Source organism: Epinephelus moara, chromosome 7 (genome assembly GCF_006386435.1).
Source record: "Epinephelus moara isolate mb chromosome 7, YSFRI_EMoa_1.0, whole genome shotgun sequence".
Classification (NCBI taxonomy): Eukaryota; Metazoa; Chordata; class Actinopteri; order Perciformes; family Serranidae; genus Epinephelus; species Epinephelus moara.
The window spans coordinates 6,591,857-6,618,769 of record NC_065512.1 but is presented as its reverse complement, the minus strand read 5'-3'; the positions used below and the strand labels follow the sequence as shown (position 1 = coordinate 6,618,769).

Sequence of the window (26,913 nt, the reverse complement as noted above, 5' to 3'; positions counted from 1 at the left end):
CATTTACACATTTTTTTTTAGCATTCAAGAATTTAATATTATGTTTTGGGTGACTGTAAAATTAGATAATTCGGACCATCTTTACAGATGTTAATTTATAAGAGTAGTATTAATACATTTATTTATTTATAGACAAGTAATAGTTTTTTAAATTTAGGCAGCAGATTCAGATATTTTAGCACTAAATTTTACACTTTGTGGGATGGTAAAATCAGACCATGTCATCTTTAATATCAAATAAAACTCTTGACAAACCTCCGTTTAACTTTTCTTTTACTGTCTGTCTATTTTCATCTTGTCTGAAAGTCTCAGCTAAATTCAACGTCCTTACAATGCGTAATGAGCATTGTGTTCTTGGCTTTCTGTTTGTCAGCCTTTCTGTTCATTTATATATTTATGTCAGTTTGTGTTTTTCGTGTCATCTTTTCCTTCTTCTACCTCTTTAACTCTTGAATCTGTGTGTGCTCTGTGTCGACTCACAGTAACATTTCTCTCTTAACCTTGAACAACCTTCAGTTTACATCAAACCAGAACCTGTAGAAGAGAAAGTGACCGTTGCCAGAAAGGTCACTCCTGAACCTTATCAGCCTTCACCTGAGCCAAAAATGGTTCCTCCAGAGCCTAAAGTGGCACCTCAGAAACCGGCGGCACCTGAGCCCAAAGTGCCCAAAATGAAGCCTGAACCTGAAGCGCCGAAAGTTGAACCTGCCAAGAAAGCACCAGAAGTTCCTAAGGCGAGAGGTAAAGTAGTTTAACTGCAAAGACATTTTGTTGTCTGTTAAATGTTACTGTGATCACCACGTCTAACTCTTTAACATGTCCGTGTAAATCTTGAATGTTCTGAGATGTTCTTCACTGCTAACCTCTTAATCACGTGTCCTGGTTTCAGGATGTTTCTATGATCCCTCAATAAACTAACTGAAAAAATGAGTGTTGTAGCTGTAGTGTATTAACAGTGACGTTCACACCTTGTTCTTACATTAACCTCATGATAAATGTAGAGTAAACATGGAAAACTTTTTAATGTTCTCCAAAGTGCCAGCTGTAGCCAAACCAGAAGAAGTGGTAGTTCAGCCAGTTGCTTCCAAAGTTACTCCACCAAAGACTGAAGGTACTGCAAAGACAGTGTCTTTTCCCATCTTTGAAATCTTTGATATGTGTTGTAATGTGATTGGCTTTCTGTAATACAAACCAGTCTATGTTGTGTGTTTCATGTTCTCAGGTTATATGTCTCTGTGTTAGCACTCGTTAGAGTGGACTGTAATGTTGAAACCTTGGCAATTACCAGTAGATTACTGAACATATATAATGTTCTTTAAAGCACCAGAACGACCAACATTTGAAGAACCTGTAGTTCAGCCAACTGCAGCCAAGGTTCCCCCGTCAGCACCAGAACGTCTCCCAGCTAAAGGTACTGATCGTTGACTTTAGAAATCTTCACTTGTCCTTCCTCTCATATCTTCTTTCAGACTTTGAATTCACTCGTTAAGAGTGTAATCTTTGATTCCATGTTAGCCTTGGTCACTACCTGTAGGTTAAACATTACATAATGTTCTCTTAAGTGCAAGCTGTACCCCGACCAGAGGAACCTGTAGTTCAACCACCTGCACCAAAGGTTGCTCCACCCAAGGCTGAAGCTGTTCCAACTAAAGGTACTGCAGAAATGCTCTTTCTTGGTGTCTTTGTCGCTCTGCTGTGTTTTCTGTTTGTGTTGTTTCTCATGTTGTAACTTTGTTTAAGTTGATCAGTTTCTGCTTTTGAGCTTCTTTTACGTATCACCTGAAACTTAATCTTTCCAAAATATCTTCTATGAATGTCTTTGAAAATGCTAAGCACTCGCTAGAGTGTGACCTGAACTTTTGGGTTGTTTTCAAAATATGGTTAACTACATAATCATCTTATGCATAAATGTTCTTCAAAGTTGTCTCAGAACTGAAGACACCTGAACCTCCAAGGAAACCACATCTGCTGGCTGATAAACCTGAGCCAGAGGCACCGAGATTGGTCTCTGAAACAAAACCAGAAGAACCAAAGAAGGTTCTGGAAGAAACAAAGAGGGTTGCTGAGGTGCAAAAGAAGGTTCCAGAAACACCAAAGAGGGTGCCAGAAGAACCCAAGAAAGTAGAAGAAACACAGTGGGTTCCTGAAGCACCAAAGAAGGTTCCAGAAGAGCCAAAAAAGGTTGCGGAAGAAAGAAAGAGGGTTCCTGAAGCGCCAAAGATGGTTCCAGAAGAACCAAAGAAGATTCCTGAAGCCCCAAAGAAGGTTCAAGAAGAACCCAAAAAGGTTGTCGAAGAAAGAAAGAGGGTTCCTGAAGCCCCAAAGAAGGTTCCAGAAGAACCTAAGAAGATTCCTGAAGCCCCAAAGAAGGTTCAAGAAGAACCAAAAAAGGTTGTCGAAGAAAGAAAGAGGGTTCCTGAAGCCCCAAAGAAGGTTCCTGAAGCACCACAGAAGGTCCCAGAAGAACCAAAGAAGGCTCCACCAGCCCGTAAAGTGGTTATTGAACCACCAGTAGAGCCGGAGAAAACTCCAGAGGCTCCAAAATTAGTAACAGAGGAACCAGTGCCACATCGCCGAGCCCCATCTCCACCACAAGATTTGGAAGCACCAAAGCAAATTCCTCAGGCTAAAAAGCCTCAGCCACCAGGTAGATAAGTCTGAACATCTTCTTAACTAATCCATACTCATCTTGATCTTTTAACTCACAATTTGTAGATGTTCTTCTGGGGTGCCTTTTAGCTAATTCTTCAAAGGTTTTGTGCTGCTGTCTGTGCTGTCGTGTGTTGACTGTTTGCTACATTTATCAATAGTTAGAACAGTAAAACAGAGGGAGATACTACAGGACACAACAGCACTAGCTAAAACAAAGTTGGAGACGAGTACACCAATCAAAGGCATGCTTAAACGTACAAATGTTTCTGAGGTATTTTCTAGAAAGTCAGCATAAATGTCACATTCCTGTAGTTTGACTATTTGTTTTTATTTGTCCTTGAAATCAGAGGAGGTTATTCTTCCTGGAAAAGTATTAGTCCAGGCAAAGTCTAAAGAGACTGATTCACAGTACTTACAGTTTAGTTCTAAAATGAGGCTCACAGTCAAATATATGCCACACTGAACTCTTTGATTTTGTATCTTGATGGTTTTTGTCTTGTGTTTTCCTCTTGGCCACCGCTCCATGGTGCAAATCTTCAATCTTGGGTGATATTTTATAAATTACTCCAGTTTCCCTGAAGACTGATCTTAAGCAAACAGCAGCGGTGCTTGAAGACAGCAGGGAGTTGTCTTTAAAGAGGGATCATGGAGAGAGGATTTCTCTGGCAGAGGAAGTTGGACACAGGCAAGAGGAAGTCAAGACATATAGAAGGGGAGTAGAGGTCAGGGAGTCAATTACGAGAGAAGAAAGCACTTTGAAAAGGGTGACCAGACAACAAATGGTTCTTACAAAGGAAGAAGATGAGGTTTCCACATGGTACCAGGAGGGTCCACAGGTTGAAGATACTGAGCAACTCGAGGACATTGAAGCAAAATATACAGAATCTGAGGCTGTAAAACTGGAAGACACTGAAACTCTTTACGAAGAAGACTTTCCAGAGGACAAAGCACTGGACTGGAGAAAAGAAAAGTCCTTGAGATCTGTCTCTCCACTTCCAAAGGAGGCTGACCTCCTTCCATCAAAAAGAGATGTCTCACCTCCACTTGAAATGGCTCGTCCTGCCAAGAAAGAAGTTCCTCCACCCGAAATGACTCGTCCTACAAAGAAAGAGGTTCCTCCACCTGAAGTGACTCGTCCTGCCAAGAAAGAAGTTCCTCCACCTGAAATGACTCGTCCTGCCAAGAAAGAAGTTCCTGCACCTGAAATGACTCTGCCTGCCAAGAAAGAAGTTCCTGCACCTGAAATGACTCGTCCTACCAAGGAAGAAGTTCCTTCAACTGAAATGACTCGTCCTACCAAGAAAGAAGTTCCTGCACCTGAAATTACTCCTCCTGCCAAGAAAGAAGTTCCTCAACCTGAAATGACTCGTCCTACCAAGGAAGAAGTTCCTTCAACTGAAATGACTCGTCCTACCAAGAAAGAAGTTCCTGCACCTGAAATTACTCCTCCTGCCAAGAAAGAAGTTCCTCAACCTGAAATGACTCGTCCTACCAAAGAAGAAGTTCCTTCAACTGAAATGACTCGTCCTACCAAGAAAGAAGTTCCTCAACCTGAAATTACTCCTCCTGCCAAGAAAGAAGTTCCTCAACCTGAAATGACTCATCCTGCCAAGAAAGAAGTTCCTCCCCCTGAAATGACTCATTTTGCCAAGAGAGATGTTGAAGCTGAAATTCCTTCAACTTATACTGGGCAGAAAGAAGTTATCGAATCATTTGTATCAGTACATCATGAAGAACCTGAAGAAGAACTTGTTTCTCCAATGGAGGATCTTGTTAAACCTAAAATCTTGGCTAAATCTAAAGAAATTGCGGCACCAAAGAAGCCCCAAGCACCTAAAGAAGTACCTAAGGAAGTCACTGTTTTCAAGCAAGCTGGCTCTGTTGAAAAGGAAGAAGTTCCATCTGAAAGATCTATGCCTCGTAAACCTGAACAAAAGTTACCCCAAATTCGTCCCCAAACCACTCCCAAAAAAGAAGTAATAATCCCTAAAAAGATGGAGTCTCCAAGGGAAGAAGGCACAAGAACTCCCAAAGCTGGAGGAGAAATGGATCTTGAAGACATTGTGCCTCTGGAGAAACCAACTCCTGTGACAGAAAAAGGGGCCTTTGAAGAAGAACCTGCTCCAGCAACAAGCTCTATACCAGCGAGTAGGGAAGTGTTGCCTCCAGTTACAGCTCAAATTCGTCTTGAGGAAGAAATTTCACCACGTAAAGAAACTGCTCTGCCTACAGAGGTCTCTCCTGCTCTTGACAAAGCTGTTGTTGTTCCTAAAGAAGACTTTCCCTCTGAAGAAGCAACTCTACCTAAGAAACTTATCACCAAAGCCAAGGTTGCGCCAACTAAAAAATCTCAAGTTCCACCACAGAAGAAACCTTTTTACCCTGAAGAAGAAACTCTTCTTTCCAAAAAACCTGCTTCTTTGGCACAAAAAATAACCATCTCTGAGGTGGACTCTTTTGAAGAAGTGAAAACTGGCGCAAGTAAGCCCCCGCCAACAAGAGAAGATGACAAGAAAGCAAAGAAGAGAACACAGGAGATTGAACAACAAACTCTTCATAAAGGTATTCTTTCTTTTTTGAGCCGCATAGGCTCGTGATCGTCATAAGATCAACCCCTCTTTAACATCTTGTATTTACTGTACTCACGCATCTTCCGATAAGGTCTTCAATAACAAGAAAAGATGGTATATTTTACACTAATCATTGCAGTGAGCTGTCTCTGTCCATTGTCTTTGTAACATGCTCTTGATGTCACTACTCTGCAAGGTACGTCATGTACTAAGGAAACTTTCTTGGTCTATTAACATCTTCCGTTGTTTCTGTTTTTCCATCATCATCACCCCATCATTTCTTTCACAATCTCGTCACTTCTTCTACTTGTTTGTGTTGTGTGGAGTAGTTAATGTCTGATTCATCTTTGGTGGTGGAGTAGTCTTGATTGACCATGTTGTTGTCTTGGTCGTGATCTTGGTATATTGTATTCCCAAAGTGTCTCCTCCAGAGGAGAGGAAACCATCTGCACCAGCACCAAAGCCTTCACCTCCTGCTCCTCCTGCGCCTCCTGCTCCTGCAGCCAGAGTTGCTCCCCCTGAAGGTAGTCTGTTCACTTTGTACTTTCCTCATCTTTGCTGACTCATCAAGAGTCAGCCATGTTGTTTTTCTCTTTGTTTGTTTGTTTGTTTGTTTGTGTTGTTCTTATTGTCTCAATTCTCTTCAGGTTTCCATGTTTTTAACTTTTTGTGTTACTTGTTGTGTTTTGACCAAGCGTATTGTTTTCTTGGTCATGACCTTGGCATCTTGTATTCCCAAAGTATCTCCCCCAGAGGAGAAGAAACCATCTGCACCCGTACCAAAGCCTTCACCTCCCGCTCCTCCTGCTCCTGCAGAGAAAGTTGCTCCTCCTGCAGGTAGTGTCTTCACTTGGTTTTAAATGTTGTAAATTAAATGTCTGTTTGTTTTCTTTGCTGGGTGATCGAAAGATATCCTCATCATTTTCTCTTTTGTCAGTATCAGTTTTACTTGCTGTCTCCTGTGTCCTCAGTCTTATCTTGCATTGTGTCAGAACAGCTGTGTCTTGACTGATTGTGTTGTTGTCTTGGTTGTGATCTTGGCATCTTGTATTTTAAGTTTCTCGACCAGAGGAAAAGAAACCATCTGCACCAGCACCAGCACCAGCACCAACACCAGCACCAGCACCAACACCTTCAGTTCCTACTGCTGCTCCTGCTGCTCCCGTTGCTGCTCTTGCAGCTAAAGTTGCTCCTCCTGCAGGTACTTTGTTTTGTGGGACTTAAGAACGCTGTTTGTTTGTGTTGACTTGATTTTGAAGATGGAGGACCTCCATGTTGTTTGTTTCTTTTACTGTTACAGATTATTTCTGTCTGTCTGATTTATCCATGTACACTTAAATTCCCTCTTAACATCTTTACTCTGCCCTCTGTCTGTTTTAATGTCTTGTCACTTTCATATCTTCTGTTCTCTTGGTTATGACCTTTGGTATCTTGTACTCCTAAGTGTCTCCTCCAGAGGAAAGAAAACCATCTCCACCCGCACCACAGCTTCCAGAAGAAAAAGTTACACTTCCTCCAGGTAGTTTCTTCTGTATGTCATAATGTTGTTTAACTCCGTTTGTCCTTCTTCAAAGAAAATACATCTTTTATTACATCTGTGTTAAGTATCTGTCAGTTGCCTGTTCAACAGATATTTGCCAGTGATTTAATCAAGTTGGCATTCTTGTAGCTCCAGCAACAGCGGTGAAGACACCCTCTCCACCATTTATAGAGGCCAAACCCTCTCCTGTGTCAGAGGAATCCTACCTCCCTGAAGGTAACATCTGTTCTCTAACTTTCATTTATGTTCTTCTTCTGTTTGTCTGCCGCTTTGAAGGATTTCTTTTGTGATGGCTTCAGTCTTTATACAAAGCAGTTGAAGCTTTGATATAAGGAATACATTCAATGTTTAATTCTGTCCAGATCTGTTGGTCTAAGGTTTGTATAAACTGATCCAATCCAAGTCTTTGTAGTCTCACACTATCAGCTGAATATCTTATAAATGCCTGTTTTTAAATATCTCTTGATGCATTCGGAGTTACTTTACTGTAACTTGGTACACATGCAATGACGAAAACTCTTGTTTGATAGAATCACCCCATTTATAGCCCACTTTAAATGAAAATTATTCTGAAAAAAACAAAACAAATGCATGCCACGCTTTCTCAACCCAAGTGTTTGTCCACCTCAAAAATAAATGAGTTGTCCTTTGTTTGTATTTTCAAAACTGATATTACTCTTATTGAAATTTTTGCAGACAAGGAACCCATTTCAGCACCTGGACCGACGAAAGGTATACCAAATATTAGCTTCTTTATTTTTAAAGGGCAGTAAACTGTGACACATATTATCTCATAAACAATAGATATCTCTTGTTTTTACATGTTGACGTGGTGTGTGAGTCCTGTGTTGTAAAAGTGTCAGATAAAATGTTGTTTCCTGTATGTCTCTATGTGAATGTTGTAAAACTTGTATTTACTGCCTCAACCACAGTGACGTCTCTTAAGCAAAAGGGTAAGATCCCAGTTCAGGATGCGAAAACACCAGAATCACCTAAACTGAAGAGTAAGTACACCAGACTACCCAAAGAGAAGGAACCAGAACCAGAGGTCATCAAGCTGAAGAAGGTTCCAACTAAGCCCAAAGAACCTGAGAAAGAAGTCATAACTCATAAAGCTGAAGTGACAAGGCATCAAGATCTAGAACTAATGGTTCGTGGACTTCATGACAGAGAAGATCGAGAGATAATAACGCTCGGAAGGACTGAACGAGTTTTCACTGCAGAGGAGGAGGCGGCCCAGTTAGGCTACTTTGAGGAAGCTGAAAAGGCTGCGGTTGTTCAGGAACCAGAAAAAGAAGGTTGGACAAGAACCCCTAAATCTCAGAAAGAGGAAGAACCTGAGCTGCCAAGTGTAGATAAGAAGAAAATAACTAAACTGCCAAAGGCAGATGAGCAGAAAGAATCAGTCAAACTAAAACCATTTGAAAAAACAGTTAAACCAGAAGAAGAACCTGGGAAGATCAAACTAAAAAAGGTGCCAACTAAGCCCAAAGAGCCTGAGAAAGAAGTCATAACTCAAAAAGCTGAAGTGACAAGGCATCAAGATGTTGAATTAATGGTTCATGGACTTCATGACAGAGAAGATCAAGAGATAATAACGCTTGGAAGAACTGAACGAGTCTTTTCTGCAGAGGAGGAGATGACTCAGTTAGACTACTTTGAGGAGGCTGAAAAGGCTGTGGTCATTCAGGAACCAGAAAAAGAGGGATTGGCAAGAACCCCTAAACCTCAGAAAGAGGAAGAACCTGAGCTGCCAAGTGTAGATAAGAAGAAAATAACTAAACTGCCAAAGGCAGATGAGCAGAAAGAATCAGCCAAACTAAAACCATTTGAAAAAACAGTTAAACCAGAAGAAGAACCTCAGAAGATCAAACTAAAAAAGGTGCCAACTAAGCCCAAAGAGCCTGAGAAAGAAGTCATAACTCATAAAGTTGAAGTGACAAGGCATCAAGATGTTGAACTAATGGTTCATGGACTTCATGACAGAGAAGATCGAGAGATAATAACACTTGGAAGAACTGAACGAGTCTTCACTGCAGAGGAGGAGACGACTCAGTTAGGCTACTTTGAGGAAGCTGAAAAAATTGTGGTTGCTCAGGAACCAGAGAAAAAAGGTTGGACAAGAACCCCTAAACCTCAGAAAGAGGATGAACCTGAGCTGCCAAGTGTAGATAAGAAGAAAATAACTAAACTGCCAAAGGCAGATGAGCAGAAAGAATCAGCCAAACTAAAACCATTTGAAAAATCTGTGAAACCAGAAGAAGAACCTCAGAAGATCAAATTAAAAAAGGTGCCAACTAAGCCCAAAGAGCCTGAGAAGGAAGTCATTACTCATAAAGTGGAAGTGACGAGGCATTATGATACAGAACTGACAGTTCAGAAGCTTCGCGATAGAGAAGATCGAGAGGTTGTGACACTTGGAAGAACTGAACGAGTCTTCACTGCCGCTGAGGAGGCATCTGAACTGGGTCAAGCAGAGGAACCTGAAAAGCTGGAGGCTGAAGATGAGAAATCAAGATGGATAAGAACCCCAAAAGAGCCAAAGGATGAAGAACCTGAGCCCGATTTAACCAAAAAGAAAATAAAGAAACTGCCAAAGAAAGAGGAGGAGCCAGAAGTAGTGACACTGAAACCATTTGAAAAACCTGAGAAACCCAAGGAAGCTGAACCTCCAAAAGCTAAGAAAGAAGGTGAGGCAAAGACAGATACAGAACGCATTCCATTCAAGAGAGCAGAGACACCACAGAGAGACCAACCCACCGCTGCTTCAAAACACAGAAAAGATGAAGCCACTCCCTTGACAACTCCAGAGGCAACTCCTGACATCAGCAAAGACCAAAAGGAGATCCCACAGAGGAAAAAAGTTGATCAGGTACCCAAAGATACTGAACCTACAGCTGCCGACAAGCTTCGCGGAAAACCTAAAATTATTTCCACACCAGATAAAGAAAAAGAGGAGGTCAAGTTGAAGCCTTTCATCAAAGACGCCAAGCCTGAGGAAAAACCAGCTAAAACACCTGAGGAAGAGAAAAGGAAACCTGTGGACACAAAGGTCCCCAGTCGAACACCAAGAGATGAAACTCCCAAAGATCTGAAAGAACAGCAGCTTAAGAAAGTGGAGAAGACCACAACACCTAAAAAAGAGGATGACAAACCTCAGGAAAAAGAGGAATCAGCTGTTCCACCCAAGAAGCCCAGTCCACCAGGAAAGAAAGAAGCAACACTGCAGAAAGAAGTGGAAAAAGAGGTTCCACAAAAACTAACAGATACCTTGAAGAAAGGAATCGAACTCAAAAAGACTGCGTCACCTCGAGTGGGTAAAGACAAGGTGGAAGAGGAAAAACCCCTAAAACCTGTTGAGCAACTGAAGAAGGTTGAGCTGAAAAAGACACCATCACCAAAAGTAGATAAGCCAAAGCCTAAAGAACTGGAGCAAGTCCCAGTCGAGAAGAAGCCAAGTCTTGAAAAAGTCAAACAGATTCCCAAAACTGTTTCACCAAAAGACTCTGTTGAAGCTGTGACCCTCAAAAAGGTCCCAAAGAAGCCGTCACCAGAGGAGGTTTCAGAACCAGAAAAGCCCGCTAAAGGGCGAATCCCCCTGGTGAAGGAGGTCTCCCCTGGAGCTGTGCAGATGAAGAAGATACCCACCCAGCCAGAGGAGGAGGTGTTCGAAGAGGAGGCTGAAATAGTGGAAGGTGAGGAAGAGGAGGAGGCCTGGGGCTGGGAGCTGGTTCCCCCGGATGACTGGCAAGGTGAAGGGATGGATGGGGCGCTGGAGACTCCAGGCATGCCTGGCGCCAAACGAGGTGAGACGAAGGCCGACAAACTCCTCATCTGATGACTTTGGAGCCCCCTCATCCATCTTAAATGACTCATCTAATCCTCATCACATCCTTTACTCATCTAGAGCTCAGAGTATCCATTCATCCGTCCATTCACCATCCATCCACTGAGACGTCCTCATGTTGTCCGTCATATAATGTCTGTCCTCAAATGTGTCATCCACATCATCATGAAGTGTTTGTCTTCACCAGTGTGTGTCATTCATTACAACTTTTGTTTTTCTCCATTGTCTTCCATCCATGTTTGTCCCTTCCATCATCTTGTCCCATTATTTATCCATTTGTCAAGGATTTCACTCCATCTTTATCGTCTCCATTGTGTGATGTCCCCTTAATGTTCTCATGTGATGCTGACAAGAATTTGTGTTTGATTTAGCATTTAGCATGTAACGTTGGTTTCTTGGTTTTTGAGCTCAAACAGAAAAACTGATCTTGGTGTTTTTTGTCCAGATGGAAAACCGTCAGAAGAGGCACCAAAAGGCAGAGGCAGAGGATTCGGGGGTATGAGTCCAATAAATTAGAGCTCATGTGTGCTAACGGTTTGCTCCTTGTGCTACTTACCATCTAAAGGAGTTTCACCCGCTCCATTCACAGTGGTTGTAAAGTGTAAGCTGTTTTTTATGTCTCGTCCTTTTCAACAAACGTCTTGTGTTGAGCTTTGAATCTGGGTATCGAACTTCTAGCTGTTTGGTACAAAACAAAATCAGATGTAGCACCAAGTGTCAAAATCTGTCCAGAACTGAAATATATGTAATCTTGTTATTCAGGCAAAGTTCTTGTACAGCTGCTTGTGTTTAGGGAACTAACATTGACTAAACTCAAAAAAGAACTTCACTGATGACAGCCAACAGGAGCCCTGATTTTGGCAGCAGCATGTTGGCATGTGTAGTCAGTAGAAAATTTGGCGTCCTTTCCTTTACCTTTGCTGCGTGTCACAACAAATCTGAAGGAAAACAAATGTTATGCTAACAGTTGTTCTGCAGTCACACATTTAAATTGTCACAGAATGTGTGAAAACACAGGTAGGTAGTCTTTATTTCTACTTTGCACGGAGCACTGGAACAAAAACAATTTCCCCCCCGGGATTAATAAAGTATTCTGAATCTGAATCTGAATCTGAATTTACCTGTTGTGTTTTGCTAAATAGTGCCACAGTTGCTGGAGTTGCTTCCTCTTTCTGTCTTTGTGTATTTTATGTGTTGTATTTTGGAATCTTCGAAGAGTCCTGTTGGAAGCTCTTAAAGCAACACAGTCACTAGAAAAAATTGGTATTGTACGTTTCTGCAAATCACAAATTTGTACATTTGTAAGTTATTTTGTAGCAGATTCGTTGAGACTTTACATTTCAACAACCCTGTGTTTAATCTGTGGTTGTGCTTAGGGACAAAAACCACTTGGTTATTGTTCAGAAAAGATCATGTTTTGGTTTGAAATATTTGCATTTGGTTGCATAAAAGCTGCTGGAAACATGACGATGGCTCAGTAAAAATCACTTTCAGAAAAGTGGTGATAGATCACTAATAAACATCCAGGTTTGGTGGTATAAATACTGCTTGGAAAACAGAGATGGGTTTGCTGAAAGCAGACAAGTTCAACTGCCCAGGAGCTGCTGGAAAAATAGCGATGGGTTGCTAAAAGTCACTCACATTTGGCTGCACAATGTACAATGCCAACCTTTTCCTCTGGCGACTGGGCTGCATAAAGAGTGGCTCTGCATGATTTATAGTCCCAACAGAATTTTACTCTAACACTGGTAAGGGTAAATAGATTTTTGTTAAATGTGAGATTATGTCAACTGAATGACGTCTAATTCACGGTAGGCACAAAATCTTAAAAACGTCCCACTGTCCAACAACTTATTCCTCACTCGCCATCCTATCTGAAACTAACTTGGTGAGATTTTGTATTTGATGTTGCAGCGAGACAGACCCCATCTCCTGGTGATGGTGGCAGGGGCCGCGGCCTGAGGCCCGGTGGAAAAGGTCCGTCACCCCCAGAGGAACCCTTCGGAGGGTTCAAGCTCAAAGCCGTCCCCCTGAAGTTCATCAAGAAGATTCAGGACATTGTGTTGCAGGAGGCTGAGTCTATTGGCTCCTCTGCTGTGTTTGAGTGTGAGGTCTCGCCTTCCACTGCCGTCACATCGTGGATGAAAGATGGCAGCAACATCCGCGAGGACCCGAAGCACAAATTCATATCTGATGGCAAAGATCGCAAGATGAACATTATTGATGTCCAGCTGTCGGACACTGGTGAATACACCTGTGTGGCCAGGAACGCTGGCAAGGAAATCACATGCACAGCCAAGCTCATTGTTGAAGGTAAACTTATCCAATGTCAATATGTCACAACATTAAAAAAAAAAACTATATATCAACCTATATAACTATAAAAACAAGCTTTTTGTAGGCATGGGAAAGTACTCAGACTCAGGTATGGAAGACACTGAATGATACTTAGCCTTTATACTGTTGTTGACATGGTTTTATCTCTCTGTACAGAGCTGCCTGTGAAATGGGTGAAAGAACTGGAACCAGAGACGACATGTATAAAGACTCAGCCTATGTATCTGACCTGTGAGCTGAACAAAGAGAGAGATGTGATCTGGAAGCGTAATGGCACTGTCCTGAAGAATAAGGCTGGAAAAGTAGCCATTAATATCATTGGTTTGCAGCATGCTGTGACCATCCAGAACTCCACCGACGAAGATGCCGGCACCTACACATGTGAGGTGGATGGAAAGGAGGACGTCAAGACACTGACCAACGTCAAAGTGATTGGTAAGCAGTTAGCAGGAGGTCGTAGAGAAAAGCTGTGACAGGTCCCAGGTTTCATCTCATATTTACACCTGCTGTGATTAGCTCCCTGCCTTCTACAATCAAACTGTTACCTTTAGTCATGTTCTCCTGAACTCTCCGTCCTCAGAAATCATCAAAGACTGGCTGGTGAAGCCTCTGAGAGACCAGCACGTGAAACCGAAGGCTAAGGCCACATTCAAGTGTGAGCTGTTCAAGGACACTCCCAACTGGAAGTGGTATAAAGGAGACGACGAGATCACTCCCTCTGAGAAGACAGAGATCATCAAAGATGGACAGAACATGACGCTCACCATCAACAACTGCCAGCCCAACGACGTCTCAGATTACACCATCCAGGTGGAGGATCGCAGATACACGGCCAAACTCACCCTTGGAGGTTGGTGTCACATTTACAGAGGAGACAATCACAGGTCTGATAATGTGTTGAGTGTTTCCTGTTAACTCCGTCTGTGTGGTGTTTCAGAGCGCGAGGCTGAGATCCTGAAGCCTCTCGCCAACGTGGAGGTGGTGGAGAAGGAGGAAGCCAGCTTTGACACTGAGATATCTGAGGATGATGTAGTCGGTGAATGGAAGCTGAGGGGCCAGGTGCTGTTGAGGTCTCCGGTAAGATTTCACCTTATCTTATCTGTCTGACAGTAATAAACACATATCTGCATGTGTAGCAGAATCTGGAGGACACAGGACAAGAAGGTTTCTGTATGTTGTCTGAGTAGTATTGACCAATCACATTTAAGGGGACTTGGGTTGCACGCAAGTTAGTCATGCGTAGCCAGACCTATCTCCACAGCGCTGTGCGGAATCACCAAATTATCTACTGTTACAGGGGGAAAAAGGTTTTGTTTATCTAAACCAATCACAGGCAGCACGGTGGTACAGTGGTTAGCATTCTTGCCACACGGCAAGTGGGTTCCTCGTTCTAACCCAGGGTAGGGGAGCCCTTCTGTGCGGAGTTTACATGTTCTTACCATGTCAGCGTGGGTTTTCTCCTGGTGCTCCAGCTCCCTCTCACAGTCCAAAGACATGCAGGTTAATTGGTGACTCAAAATTGTCCGTAGGTGTGAATGTGAGTGTGAATGGTTTTCACTATTTGAGGACATTTTCAGCAGCTGTTCTTCTTCTCTGAGGTAGCTGCTAACTGCTAACAGCTACTTTTTAAATCTCCTATGGTGGGTCGTACACATAACACGCCATCAATACGTCATACCCGTCCATGATCCTCTTAAAGGTGAAACAACTCTGCCCCCCATTCTGCGATCATACCTTTTATACAGAACGACAAAGCAGCAAAACATTTTTGACATTCCCACCTTGAACAGGAGATGTAAAAGGGGCTAAAAATATAGATAAAACATTATTGGAGGGGTACAGCTTTGGTCCTTAAACTGAAGTATTTGGTCTTTGTTTTCCAGACGTGTGACATCAGAGCTGAAGGCAAGAAGCGTTTCCTGACGCTGAAAAACGTCCAGCTGGATCAGGCTGGTGAAGTGTCATATCAGGCACTTAATGCCGTCACCAGCGCTGTGCTCACCGTCAAAGGTAAGAATCTGATAACCAGTAGTTTGTTTGTTGTTTGTCTGCTGTCGGTCTGAGAAAGCAAAGGTGTTTCAGAAGGTAAGAAAAGTGGCGGCTGTGTTTCTGCTTTTGTGAATAACTGCTGAATCATTCGCATCTCCCAGAGATTGAAATGGCTTTTGTCGACAAGCTGAAGGACGTTTCTGTGCCTGAAAAGAAACAGGCTAAGTTTGAATGCACCGTCACCAAAGAGGTGTCAAAGGTCATGTGGTTCAGGGGGGCGGAGATCGTCACCCCGAGCCCTAAATATGAAATACTCGATGATGGAAAGAAACACATGCTGATCATAAACAGCTGTGAGTTTGATGACGAGGCTCAGTACACCATAGAAGTGTTGGGCCTTAAATCGACCGCTCAGCTGTCAGTGGAAGGTAAGTGGCAGACAGAACCGCTTCCTGTTGTTTCTTCTTCGTTGTCATTCCATGTCTGTGGCTTTAAAGTGTCCGATGGCAACAAACCTCTCCCTCCCCTGTTTGTGTGCACTGACCTCATGTATTGCAGGCATGAGGCTCAAATTTGTGAAGCAACTTGAGGACCAAACAGTGAAAGAAGGTAAAACAGCTCGATTTGAATTCGAGCTGACGCACGAAAACGTGCCAGTGGTTTGGTACCGAAATGAAGTGAAAATCCACGTGGGCCGAACAGTGGTTGTACAGGTGGAAGGAAAGAAACACTCTCTAGAAATGAGCTCATTGACTCTAGATGATACCTGCCAGATAAAGGCAGAGGCCAAAGGAATTTACTCCATGGCAAAACTGAATGTCATAGGTAACAACACACTTCTTCTTCTTCTTCTTCTTCTTCTTCTTCCTCTTTTATTTCAGGGCTGCAGCATGTCGTTTCATGACACATTCATCAGTGTATTTTGTTTTTATTTACTGATTATTATTATTATTATTTAATTGAAATTGATATCTGCTGAAGTGACGTTTATCTGTTGTCAGTGTTTCCTGGAGGAACTCTTCAGCCTTAGTGATGTATGTAAAGATACGACTCAATCGTATGACACTAACTGACTGTCGGTCTCGATTCCAGAGGGTGACGCCATCTTTGTGGTGAAGCTGCAGGACTACACGGCCACAGAGAAAGACGAGGTGACTCTGGACTGTGAGCTGAGCAAAGACGTACCTGTGGTTTGGTACCACAACGAGAAGGAGATCGTCGCCTCCAAGATGGTGGTCATGAGGACAGAGGCCACTCACAGGTCTCTGATCCTGAAGAAAGTGGAGCAGAGCGATAAAGGCAAATACGTATGTGACTGTGGAACAGACAAGACTTCGGCCAACATCAACATTGAAGGTAACGCGCTGTCAGTTCTGTTCCTAAACATGGAGGTGATTCTTCCTCTTTTGTTTTATAACAGCTGAAAAGTTTCAAGACAAACTGACGTTCACGTCTGTTTGTTGTGAACTGTGATGAAAAACACAACGAAAACTTTATATTTCAGTTTGTAACAGTTTTGTTGTTTCACCACCAGCTCGTGACATCAAGGTTGTTCGGCCGATTTATGGCGTGGAGCTGTTTGATGGAGAGACGGCTCGTTTCGAGGTGGAGATCTCAGAGGACGATGTGCACGGCCAGTGGAAACTGAACGGAGAAGTCCTTAGTCCTTCTAAAGTGAGCATCTCGACTGTGACATCACAGGAGATTTATGTTTTTGTATTATATTTATTATGTGGATAAAAGCTTGTCTGAGTCATTAATAACTGTCATATTCTTTGACAGGATGTTGACATCATCGAGGAGGGCGGCAAACACACGCTGATCCTTTACAACTGTAAAGTGCCCATGACTGGTGAGGTGGCGTACGCCGCTGCCAACGCCAAGTGTTCTGCCAACTTGAAGGTCAAAGGTAAACCAACCTCAGAGTTACTTTATTTTTTGTCAGTCCTGCGCCTCTAGTCTGCCTTCAAACCAGAGAAGACAGATGGTTTTGACGTCTTCAAGAAACTCGAGCAAGTCCAGTTGCCTATAAATCAAATCAAATTGTACCCTCCAGACATATATCAACTGAAACTGTCCTATTGTTCATTAATCAAATCAGTTTTTCAATTTAATCTCCCAGCCGTCTTTTAACACGCAGTAGTTTCCATCATTTGAACTATCCACATATTGATTGTAGGAGTTTGATCCCTTAAATCATCCAAGCACAGGTCATAAGGCCAGTTTTCAATATTCTCAAATTTTGTCTTTTTTTTTAAAGATTTTTTGAGGCACATTTTTGAGTCCCAGTGATTATAACAGAATTCCACATGCTGATTGGCCGATGCACTGTGTAGTATAGCAGTCCTCTGACCTGTACACAATTCGCACATGTTGTTTAAATTTTTGTTTGAGGCACTTTTTGTGTGTATTTGAGTATTTCAGGACCTCAACGTTATCAGAAAACTTGACTTGACCTCCATACAGCAGCAAAGTAAAAATCACTCTTCGTGTTTCCCTTCAGAACTTCCTCTGAACTTCCTCACACCGCTGAGTGATGTTAGTGTGTACGAGAAGGACGAGGCGAGGTTCGAGCTCGAGGTGTCGAGAATTCCCAAGAGTTTCCGCTGGCTGAAAGGTTCTCAGGAGCTGCAGAGTGACGAAAAGTACAAGATGATCCAGGAAGGAAACATGTTCGTTCTGCGTATCCAATCGGCTGCCTACGACGACGAGGCAAAGTACATGTTTGAGGCCGAGGACAAGAGGACGACTGGCAAACTCGTTATACAAGGTAACTCGAGACCTGAGATCCAAACTTTAGTTTGGTATGCATTTCTGATTAGGAGGACCTGGTAAGTATAAAAAACTAAACATTGTCAGTTATAATAAAGTCCCAACATTCTTCAAAGAGCTGATGATAATTTCCCAGTATTGTCAAACGAGTACTTTCTATTTAACAGCATCTTAGCTTGTTACTGTTGCAAAAAATGGTTAAGTTTGTTTGGGATATCAAACTACAAACGTTATTAATCACAAATAAGTTTCAACCATAAAATGTGATTTATTTGGACCTTGTCCACTTTTGTGTCGGGATCAGCTGCAGACTGACTTGGCAGAGATGGCTGCCATCTTGTTTTTACATGGATTAGTGTATTGTGCTCTTACTACCACTAGATGGCACAAACAAGTATCTATGAACAAGGACAACAGGTCAAAGTTAAGCAGAATGAAGTATAATGTCCAGTAAACCCAAAATGTGATGTCCTCATATGAGGACGCAGGGTCTCAAAACTCTGTTGCATTGATTTGGAATCTTTAATTTCAGACAAATTCCTTTAAGATATATTCCGTATTTCAGATGTCTGAATATCTGTTGTTTTTTCTGTGGCAGGTATTCGCCTGGAGTTTGTCAAACCGATTAAGGATGTGACGGTTAAGGAACGTGAAACTGCAGAGTTCAGCGTCGAACTCTCCCACGACAAGATCCCGGTGGTCTGGTACAAAAACGATGTCCGCTTGCATCCCAGCAAGGTGGTGCACATGTCGGATCACGAAAAGATCCACACACTGGCCTTCAAGGAAGTCACAATCGACGACACCTCCATGATCAAAGTGGAGGCCATGGACAAGAGTATGACCGCCATGCTCACTGTCATCGGTCAGTGTCACTCTTCAGTAGCTGTTCAGCTTATGTCACCTGTTGGGTAGTTTTTTGTGTGTTTGGTTGGAAAGAAACACCCAACTTAAGTCATTTATCAAAAATTATTGGCTGGTAAAAATGTTGAACTTAATTAATGATGTTTGTTTACATAGATGACTAACATCAGATAATCTACAAACAGAAATGCCACTTTTGCCTCTGTTTGAGATACTTTAAGTGTTCAAGGATTGGAAGTTTCCTTAAAAAAAGGACTTTAAAAAAATTGGTATGAAGGATAAAATCAAATTTATTTGAAACACAGGAGTTCTGGTCTCTAAAATAAAACATCTTGTCTCTCTGCAGAGGGCGACTTGTATTTCACCACCAAGCTGCAGAACTACACTGCTGTAGAGAAGGACGAAGTTAAGCTGGTCTGTGAACTGAGCAAAGCCGTCGCTGATGTCAAATGGTTCAAGGACGGGAAAGAGATCACTCCCTCCAAGAACATCGCCATCAGCACTGACGGCAAGAAGCGCATCCTGATGGTCAGGAAGGCGGAGAAGGCCAACATCGGAGAGTACACCTGCGACTGTGGCTCAGATAAAACTACAGCCAAGCTCAAGATTGAAGGTAAATCATGACGTTCAGGTTGTCATAAATTTCTAAATATAAATTAGATCATCTGCCGTGTGAATCGGAGTATCATTGGCATAGAAGTGGATAATAGTTACATGAGTGTGTTTAATTTGGTCAAGAACCTAAATCCTACTGCAGCACCATGAGTACAGTTTTATTAATTTAAGAAAAGATGAGCTTTAGATTCAATACAGTAAGCTGGTGCGGCTTAAACAAAATGGTGGATCATCAGCTGGGACATTAAAGAACTTAAAGAACAATTTTAGCAATGTTGGCACGATAAAAAAAGCATTGCTGGTAAATCCAAGCATCAACAGTGACAGAAAGATTCTTAACTTTGAGAAATCAATCAAATATTACGAGTTCCTGATTTTTTAATGAATTTGATGAATATGTCGAGCAGAGCCAGTGACATCATCATTTTTCAGATTAAGGAAAATGAAGTGATGCGACATCCAGTTTAATCACGGCTTCTAATTTACTTACATGGATTTGATCATCTGCCTAAAAGAGCGACGTATCATCAGCGTTTCGCTTTAGTTGTTTGATTTTTGAGACAATTTTTGATGACATTCAGCTTTTGTTTGTATCAAATCTAAATGTTTTAAAGATTTTTATTTTGGACAATAATGTCTGCCAAATGAATGTATTATAGTATAAGAGGAGCAGAGGACTAAGAGCAGTGCCCTGAGGTACACCATATTTACAGCAGAAACTGTACATGTAGTATTCAGATAAGGCAGACTTTCAATTTGGTGCCTTCACTGTCCCAAAAAAAGAAGTGATTCTCATAGCTTAGAAAACAAGATTTAGCTGAGAGATCCTCCCATCCTCAACCTTCACACATTCAGCTCCACAGCTGGTCAGACTCAGAGAGCAGATGAAACATTAGGTTTCTTTAGCGCTTTCATCCCTCTTAATGTTTTTTGTCCTGATCTTTGTCCTCTTCAGAGCGGGACATCAAGGTGGTCCGTCCACTGTACAGTGTTGAGGTCACAGAGACAGAAACAGCCAAGTTCGAGACAGAGATCTCAGAAGAGGACGTTCACGGAAACTGGAAACTGAAGGGAGAAGCTCTGCATCAGTCTCCTGTAAGTCGGCTTCATATACATATATACTGCTACATACTACTACTGCATAGCACTGCATACTTCTACATAAACTGTTGTTTCTTTGACCTCAGTAAAATATGCCGATACTTGTTCCACCACTGAGAGTCATTTGCTGTTTTCTGTCAGGATGTTGAGATTAAGGAGGAAGGAACCAAACACGTGCTGATCCTCTACAACGTCCGTATGGACATGGCTGGAGGCGTCGACTTCTCAGCAGCCAATGCCAAATCCAACGCTCAGCTCCGAGTCAAAGGTGAGAGCGCCTTTTTATTTCCTCATGTCTTCATTCATTAAACGTTCATCTTGTCTTCAACATACAGAAACAACCTCTGTTTTAGTTTTCCACCTTTAAACTGTGAAAAGTTGTTTTTCTCCACCCAAGCATTCGAACAGTCTCCATCAGCATAAACCGAGGTAGAATGTAATTGAGTAAATCTACTCAAGTACTGCTCTTAAGTATAATTTTTTTTATGCATTTTTTAAAGGAATTATGTTTTTTATTTTGGCTTAGGAGAGGGGCATACAGATTTAAATGGTTGTGCTTGTATTTATTTTACTGCCTACTGTGATTCTCCAAACTTTGGGGATAATTTCCAGGGATAATTTTTAGGAGACATTTTTGGAATTTCCAAGTTTTGGTTATTTTAATTACTTAAATTTCTGCTTGAATTTGTACATTTTACTTGCAGTGCATTCGAAATTAGACATATTTTTAAAAAGCACTTAAAAAAGCCAAATATGAAACTGAATTGATGCACATGTTTAAAAACTTTATAAAATGTTGCCACAAAATAATTGAAAGCTTTTTATTCAAATGTTTTTCAAACGGGAGTTCCAATTTTCTTTTGGCTGCTAAATATCAAATACAACTTTAAATGGTTTAACTCTACAGTTTTTAATCCTCCTGTTGATCTTCACCTCTTTGTCTCTCATCTGCTGACTCTGAGTTAAAACATCGTCCTTGTATTTTCAGCTGCAAAAGTGTCGAGTGTTTCAGTCTTTAACCAATCAGCTCCTGAGTTTATTTTAGCCGTTGTAGTCTTTATCTGAAGAGAGACACAGCTCTCTGATTGGAGGAACTCGACTCTGCTGCTTCACAAACTTTCTGACAGGAAACCAACCTCAGATCAGGACAGATGCATGTTCCTCTGTCTCACCATGTCTTCTTCTTCTCCTTCTTCTTCTTCTTCAGCTCGGTCCATTGGGCTGATGCGTCCTCTGAAGGACGTGACGGTGACGGCCGGAGAGACGGCGACCTTCGAGTGTGAGCTGTCATACGAAGGCATCGAAGTGGAGTGGTTCCTAGGAGGACAGAAGATGGAGGCCAGTGATCGGGTGAGTCAGACACCAGCAAGGAAAAGTTCTTCTCAAACAAACTAAATGTTTTAATCTGCTCTAACAAAGTAAAAAAAAAAAAAAAAGCTTTTCTAGGTTTAATAATTTTACACTTAAGAGAAACAAAATTATTTCAGGACGAAATAAAATTAATTAATTAATTCAATAAAATAACTCAAGATAAGATGTTCAGATCTTTTTTCAGTGTGAACATTTATATTTAATGTATTCAGTAAAAACTGCCCCTGTTTCTGTTGTTAAACTCTTTAGAATTAGAAACAAGTCGTTCGCTGTCAGGAGGCCAAATAAATTGTTGTTGTAAATTGATAAATAAATTTCTGAAGAAAACATGTGGGCATGTTTTGAAGGCGGGTTGTTTTCCTGCCTTCCAAATTTTGAAGATTTTCCAAATTTTTGACAATGTAGTTTTGGCTTCTTGTTTTTTAAGGCAAACCTTCTTTGCAAACTTGAAAGCATGTTTTCTGTAAAAATTGCCAAAATTAGACCATTTCTCACAGCCAGAAACTGTAGGAAAAAATAATTATCGTTAATTCGAAAATTTCTGATGATCCTTTTACACATTATGTGCGACGAACATTCCCGTCACATTAAAGGAAAACCATTACCAAATCAGAGCTTAAACTAGTGATACTTCATCAAAATGACTTTATTCAACATTTAAAATCTGATAAATAAAGAACAGTCCCTAAACTGTAATTATCAAAATAAATGAAAAGAAACATTTTCTTGGTTCCATTTTCAGTCAGCTACTTTATTGATTCATTTATTGATGACCGTTTAATTTTTAACAAGTATTAAACTGAAATCAGTGGGCGGAGTTTGTTTCACAGGTTTACAAATCAAAGTTGTGTCATGTTCTTGATGTCAGCGATTGTCATGTTCATCATGTTTGAAGGCGACAGAAGAAAAAAAAGAGCAGTGACGAAAGTGGAGAAATTGGAGGATGTAATATTTTCTATTCTTTTTTAATTAAAATGAGGGAACAAAAGCAGCTGTCAAAGTCCGGATGTGTTGGTGTGTTTCCTGCAGCATTGAAGCTCCAGTGTGTCTGCTGGAGTTAAAAATAATCAGAGATAGGAGAGCAGCTGCTGTTATCTGTCACACCGTCACCTCCTTATATGTACAGAGAAACACTGTTAGCTTTGGCATGTTAGCATCAGTCTGAAGACTGAGTCACTCCCTGTGAGAGACGATGAGCTCCTGAAACAGCAACATCACACTCATGTCGTTAATTAACTCTGATTTTATTTTCTACGCTTTAACTTTGATTGATGTTCATTTATCCATCAAGATTTAGTTTTTTTTAGTTTTCAGACACTTTGAGTAAAATAAATTAAACAACCTCTGAATCAAATAATCAGAATGATCAAAATGATTCCTAATGTGACATGTCTAAAGTTTGTTTATATCAGGTTTAAAGCTCCAGTGAGTAGGATTTAAAGTGAATATAATATAATCAGTATGTTTTCTTTAGTGTATAATCAGCTAAAAAATAAGAATCATTGTGTTTTTACCTTAGAATGAGATGCTTATATCTACATAGGGAGCAGGTCCTCGTCTACGGAGGTCACCATGTTGCACCACCGTGTTTCTACAGTAGCCCAGAGCAGACAAACTAAACACTGACTCTAGATAGGGCCATTCATGTTTTTTGTTATCAGTGTTATCGGCCTCCGCAACAAGCAGCATGAGGAAAAAATCTGATTTTTTCAACATGACACGTCTTATTCAGTGTTTTTTGGGGTTTAAATCAGCTGGTGTGTTTGTTTCTGAGAGGAAGAGACCTCTGTGGATAATTCAGCTCCTGAACAATGAACACTGAAGGAATTTAACCAGGAGAAGTTTCAGCTGGTTGTAATCTGTATTAAGGGTTATCATGTCCACCTCATCAGAAACTGGGGAGGGATTAAGAGGAATATTGGATTTCTCTAGAACACTAACTTCTTAGCACATTAGCTAACGTTAGCTTCCATAGCAAAACATACAAGTGTGGTCCTCCTTTGTAAGATTGGCTTCCTGTGACATCATCCATCCACTGAGTGAGAGCATACGGGTCGGCCAGTCTGGTCCCGTTGGTCAGTGTTTACTTATTCAAGTAACACTGGCGGTCCCGGAGAGTGAGTGACCTGACATGGTGCGTTGGTGAATTCAGTCTGACGCTCTACACTAAAATGAGAGCCCTGTTGGTCGAGTGTTATATTTCTACATGAATTAACGAACAGTTAAGTTAATGACACATTAATTTCAGCAAATCGAAACAATAAACTGAGACGGTGCTCGACACATGAATCAGAGATCTAACGAATCATCAGCTTTAATTAAGACGACTGCTCTGATTATTGAACTGACGGATTTTGTGCTTGTCTCTGCAGGTGAAGACTCGCGTGGCGGGACGAGTTCATGCTCTGACCATCAGAGACGTGAAGCTGTCGGAGGCCGGCGAAGTCAAACTGACCGCCAAAGACTTCCTGACTCAGGCTCAGCTCATCGTCAGAGGTGAGACACTCAAACACACCGGGGTCAGTGAACGCATCACACGGGCATCAGGACATGTCGTGTGTCTCTGGTTAATAATGTTTATGTGTTTCTGCACTCAGAGCCACCAGTGGAGTTCACGAAGCCTCTGGAGGACCAGACGGTGGAGGAGGAGGCGACCGCCACGCTCGAGTGTGAAGTTTCCAGAGAGAATGCAGAGGTGACGTGGTTCAGGGAAGGGCAGGAACTCAGGAAGACCAAGAAGTACGACATGATAGTCGATGGACGCAAGAGAGCGCTCGTCATCCACGGCTGCGCTCCAGAAGACGCAAAGATGTACACGTGTGATGCCAAAGAGTTCAAGACTTCCTGTTTCCTGGAGGTCACACGTAAGGATGAAACTTTTCATTTACTCAACCTTTTATTTAAAACTTTATTGTCAGAGCTCATCACTTCCTCTCAGACAGCCTTCACAATAAAAGAGTTGAATCTGAAACACAAATTGAAATTGTAATGGAGCGGCGTTTGTGTCCTCAGCTCCTCACGTGGAGTTCACAAAGCCTCTGCAGGATGTCGAGGTAAAAGAGAAAGAATCTGCCAGGTTTGAATGTGAAGTGTCCCGCGAGTCGGCCAAGGTGAGTCCTGCTGACCAATGAGCGTTCAGCTCTGCTGTCACTTTAAGATTAAAATCCGTACGGAGGAAAAGAAATGATGAAACATCATGTCTGCTGTCGTTCAGGTTCGTTGGTTCAAAGACGGCAGTGAGATCAGGAAAGGAAAGAAGTACGAGATCATCGCTAAAGGCGTCCAGAGGATCCTCATCGTCCACAAGTCAGTGTTTGACGACGAGGCCGAGTACGAGTGTGACGCCAGAACCTCCAAGACATCCGGCATGCTCACAGTTATCGGTGAGGAACATTTCATATCCTGTCAGATCTAGTTTTATAACGTTACATACAGCAACATTAGAATCTGATCAAACATCTGTCAGTCAGGGTCGTAAGTCACTGTCTTCAGTGTAAGCACAGATGACAGATCCAGAAGAATTCATTCTGTCATTTATATAATTACACACAAACAACTTAAATCACGTTATACAGACTGTCATAGATTCATGTTTGTTTCCTGTAAATTAACTGAGGACGAATTAACAGGAAGGAACAATCTGTGGTACCACAGGTGAGAACTCCAGTTACATGACTTGGACTCGACTCAGACTCCAGTCACAAATTTGAGTCAACTCGACACATTGTCTGGACTCTAACATCAATAAATCCTGAATTCACTTGGACTTGAGCCTTTGACTTGAAATTGATATCTTCCCCAAAACATTCAGAGTTTTTATAACCTTAATATTTTATTTCTCTGTTGTTAAAATGGTTTTACATTTAGTGAAGAGAGCATTATGACTTCAGGACTCAAAGTCATGTTTAGGACTTGGGACTTGTTGGTCTTGACTTGGGAATTGACTTGGGACATGTCAGTCTTGACTTGAGACTTTACTTTGAACTTGTCAGTCTTGACTTGGGACTTGTCAGTCTTGACTTTAAACTTCTCAGTCCTGACTTGGGACTTGTCAGTCTTGACTTTGGACTTCTCAGTCTTGACTTGGGACTTGTTGGTCTTGACTTGGGACTTCACTTTGAACTTGTCAGTCTTGACTTTGGACTTGACGTAGGACTTGTCAGTCTTGACTTGGCACTTGACTTGGAACTTGTCAGTCTTGACTTGAGTCTTGCTTTGGGACCTGACTTGGGAATCGTCAGACTTTACTTGGGACTTGACTCGGGACTTGTCAGCCTTGATGGAGAAAAGTTTGATGATTCTGATAGTCAGATCAGACTCCGCCCCCTCATTAACCTCTTCTGCTGCTGCTGTTGTGTGATTGGTCGCAGAGGAGGCAGCCAGGTTCACCAAGAACCTGTCCAATGTGGAGGGGACGGAGACGGATAGTGTGAAGATGATTTGCGAGGTGTCGAAGGCCAACGCCGAGGTCACGTGGTACAAAGGAGACGAGGAACTGCCTGAGGGCGGACGCTACGAGCAGATCATGGACGGACGCAAGAGGATCCTGATCATCCAGGACCTGAGGATGGACGACGCCGGCGAGTACAACTGCAGGCTGAGTCCCACCGTCAGGACGTCCGCCAGGCTCAAACTCAACGGTACGTTTCATCATTCTGTCAGATGACGTCTAGCGTCTAAAGTCTTACTTCCTTTATGTGATGTAAAATAACCACTTTAACACTTCCTGCCTTCTTCTTCTTTTCTCCAGAACTGGCGGCCGAGTTCATCGCCCGTCCTCAAAACCAGGAGGTGGTGGAGGGTGAGAAGGCCGAGTTCGCCTGCTCCGTCTCCAAGGAAACCTACGAGGTGAAATGGTTCAGAGGAGACAAGGAGGTAGAATCAGGGGACAAGTATACCATTGTCAGCGAAGGAAAGAGAAGAGCTCTTATTGTGAAAAACTGCGAGCTGAAGGATGAAGGAGGCTACGTCGCCCACATCGGCGCCGTCAGAGCCTCCGCTGATCTGCTTGTGATTGGTAAGACTCCTCCTCCCACTTCATGTTTTGTTTTTTTGAGGGCGAAGGTTTGGTGCTGATCAGTTCGTTGTGTATTTCAGAGAAACTGAGGATCATCACGCCAATTAAAGACACGGAGGTGAAGGAAGGAAGTGAGATCATGTTCAACTGTGAGACAAACACAGAGGGAGCGAAGGCCAAGTGGCTAAAGAACGAGGAGACGATATTTGAGAGCAGCAAGTACATGGTGCTTCAGAGG

The 26,913-nt window shown here is 42.1% G+C and overlaps 1 protein-coding gene across 1 annotated transcript in view; it reads left to right on the top strand.

Annotated features, from left to right (window-relative positions):
- The window catches only part of LOC126393463 (titin-like), a 101,696-nt gene that overhangs the window by 73,964 nt on the left and 819 nt on the right, over positions 1–26,913 (top strand). Inside the window, exons 93-123 of the mRNA XM_050049649.1 lie at positions 517–741; positions 5,642–5,746; positions 5,964–6,059; positions 6,280–6,423; positions 6,667–6,741; positions 6,892–6,978; positions 7,459–7,494; positions 11,055–11,105; positions 12,524–12,922; positions 13,103–13,381; positions 13,527–13,796; positions 13,884–14,023; positions 14,830–14,956; positions 15,097–15,363; positions 15,494–15,760; positions 16,028–16,291; positions 16,470–16,609; positions 16,718–16,844; positions 17,439–17,705; positions 18,306–18,572; positions 18,918–19,184; positions 20,142–20,281; positions 20,429–20,555; positions 21,495–21,637; positions 24,031–24,154; positions 24,256–24,522; positions 24,671–24,768; positions 24,873–25,041; positions 26,029–26,298; positions 26,409–26,675; positions 26,756–26,901. Coding sequence (XP_049905606.1) covers positions 517–741; positions 5,642–5,746; positions 5,964–6,059; positions 6,280–6,423; positions 6,667–6,741; positions 6,892–6,978; positions 7,459–7,494; positions 11,055–11,105; positions 12,524–12,922; positions 13,103–13,381; positions 13,527–13,796; positions 13,884–14,023; positions 14,830–14,956; positions 15,097–15,363; positions 15,494–15,760; positions 16,028–16,291; positions 16,470–16,609; positions 16,718–16,844; positions 17,439–17,705; positions 18,306–18,572; positions 18,918–19,184; positions 20,142–20,281; positions 20,429–20,555; positions 21,495–21,637; positions 24,031–24,154; positions 24,256–24,522; positions 24,671–24,768; positions 24,873–25,041; positions 26,029–26,298; positions 26,409–26,675; positions 26,756–26,901 — 5,651 coding nt within the window. The remainder of the gene's footprint in view (positions 1–516; positions 742–5,641; positions 5,747–5,963; positions 6,060–6,279; positions 6,424–6,666; positions 6,742–6,891; positions 6,979–7,458; positions 7,495–11,054; positions 11,106–12,523; positions 12,923–13,102; positions 13,382–13,526; positions 13,797–13,883; positions 14,024–14,829; positions 14,957–15,096; positions 15,364–15,493; positions 15,761–16,027; positions 16,292–16,469; positions 16,610–16,717; positions 16,845–17,438; positions 17,706–18,305; positions 18,573–18,917; positions 19,185–20,141; positions 20,282–20,428; positions 20,556–21,494; positions 21,638–24,030; positions 24,155–24,255; positions 24,523–24,670; positions 24,769–24,872; positions 25,042–26,028; positions 26,299–26,408; positions 26,676–26,755; positions 26,902–26,913) is intronic.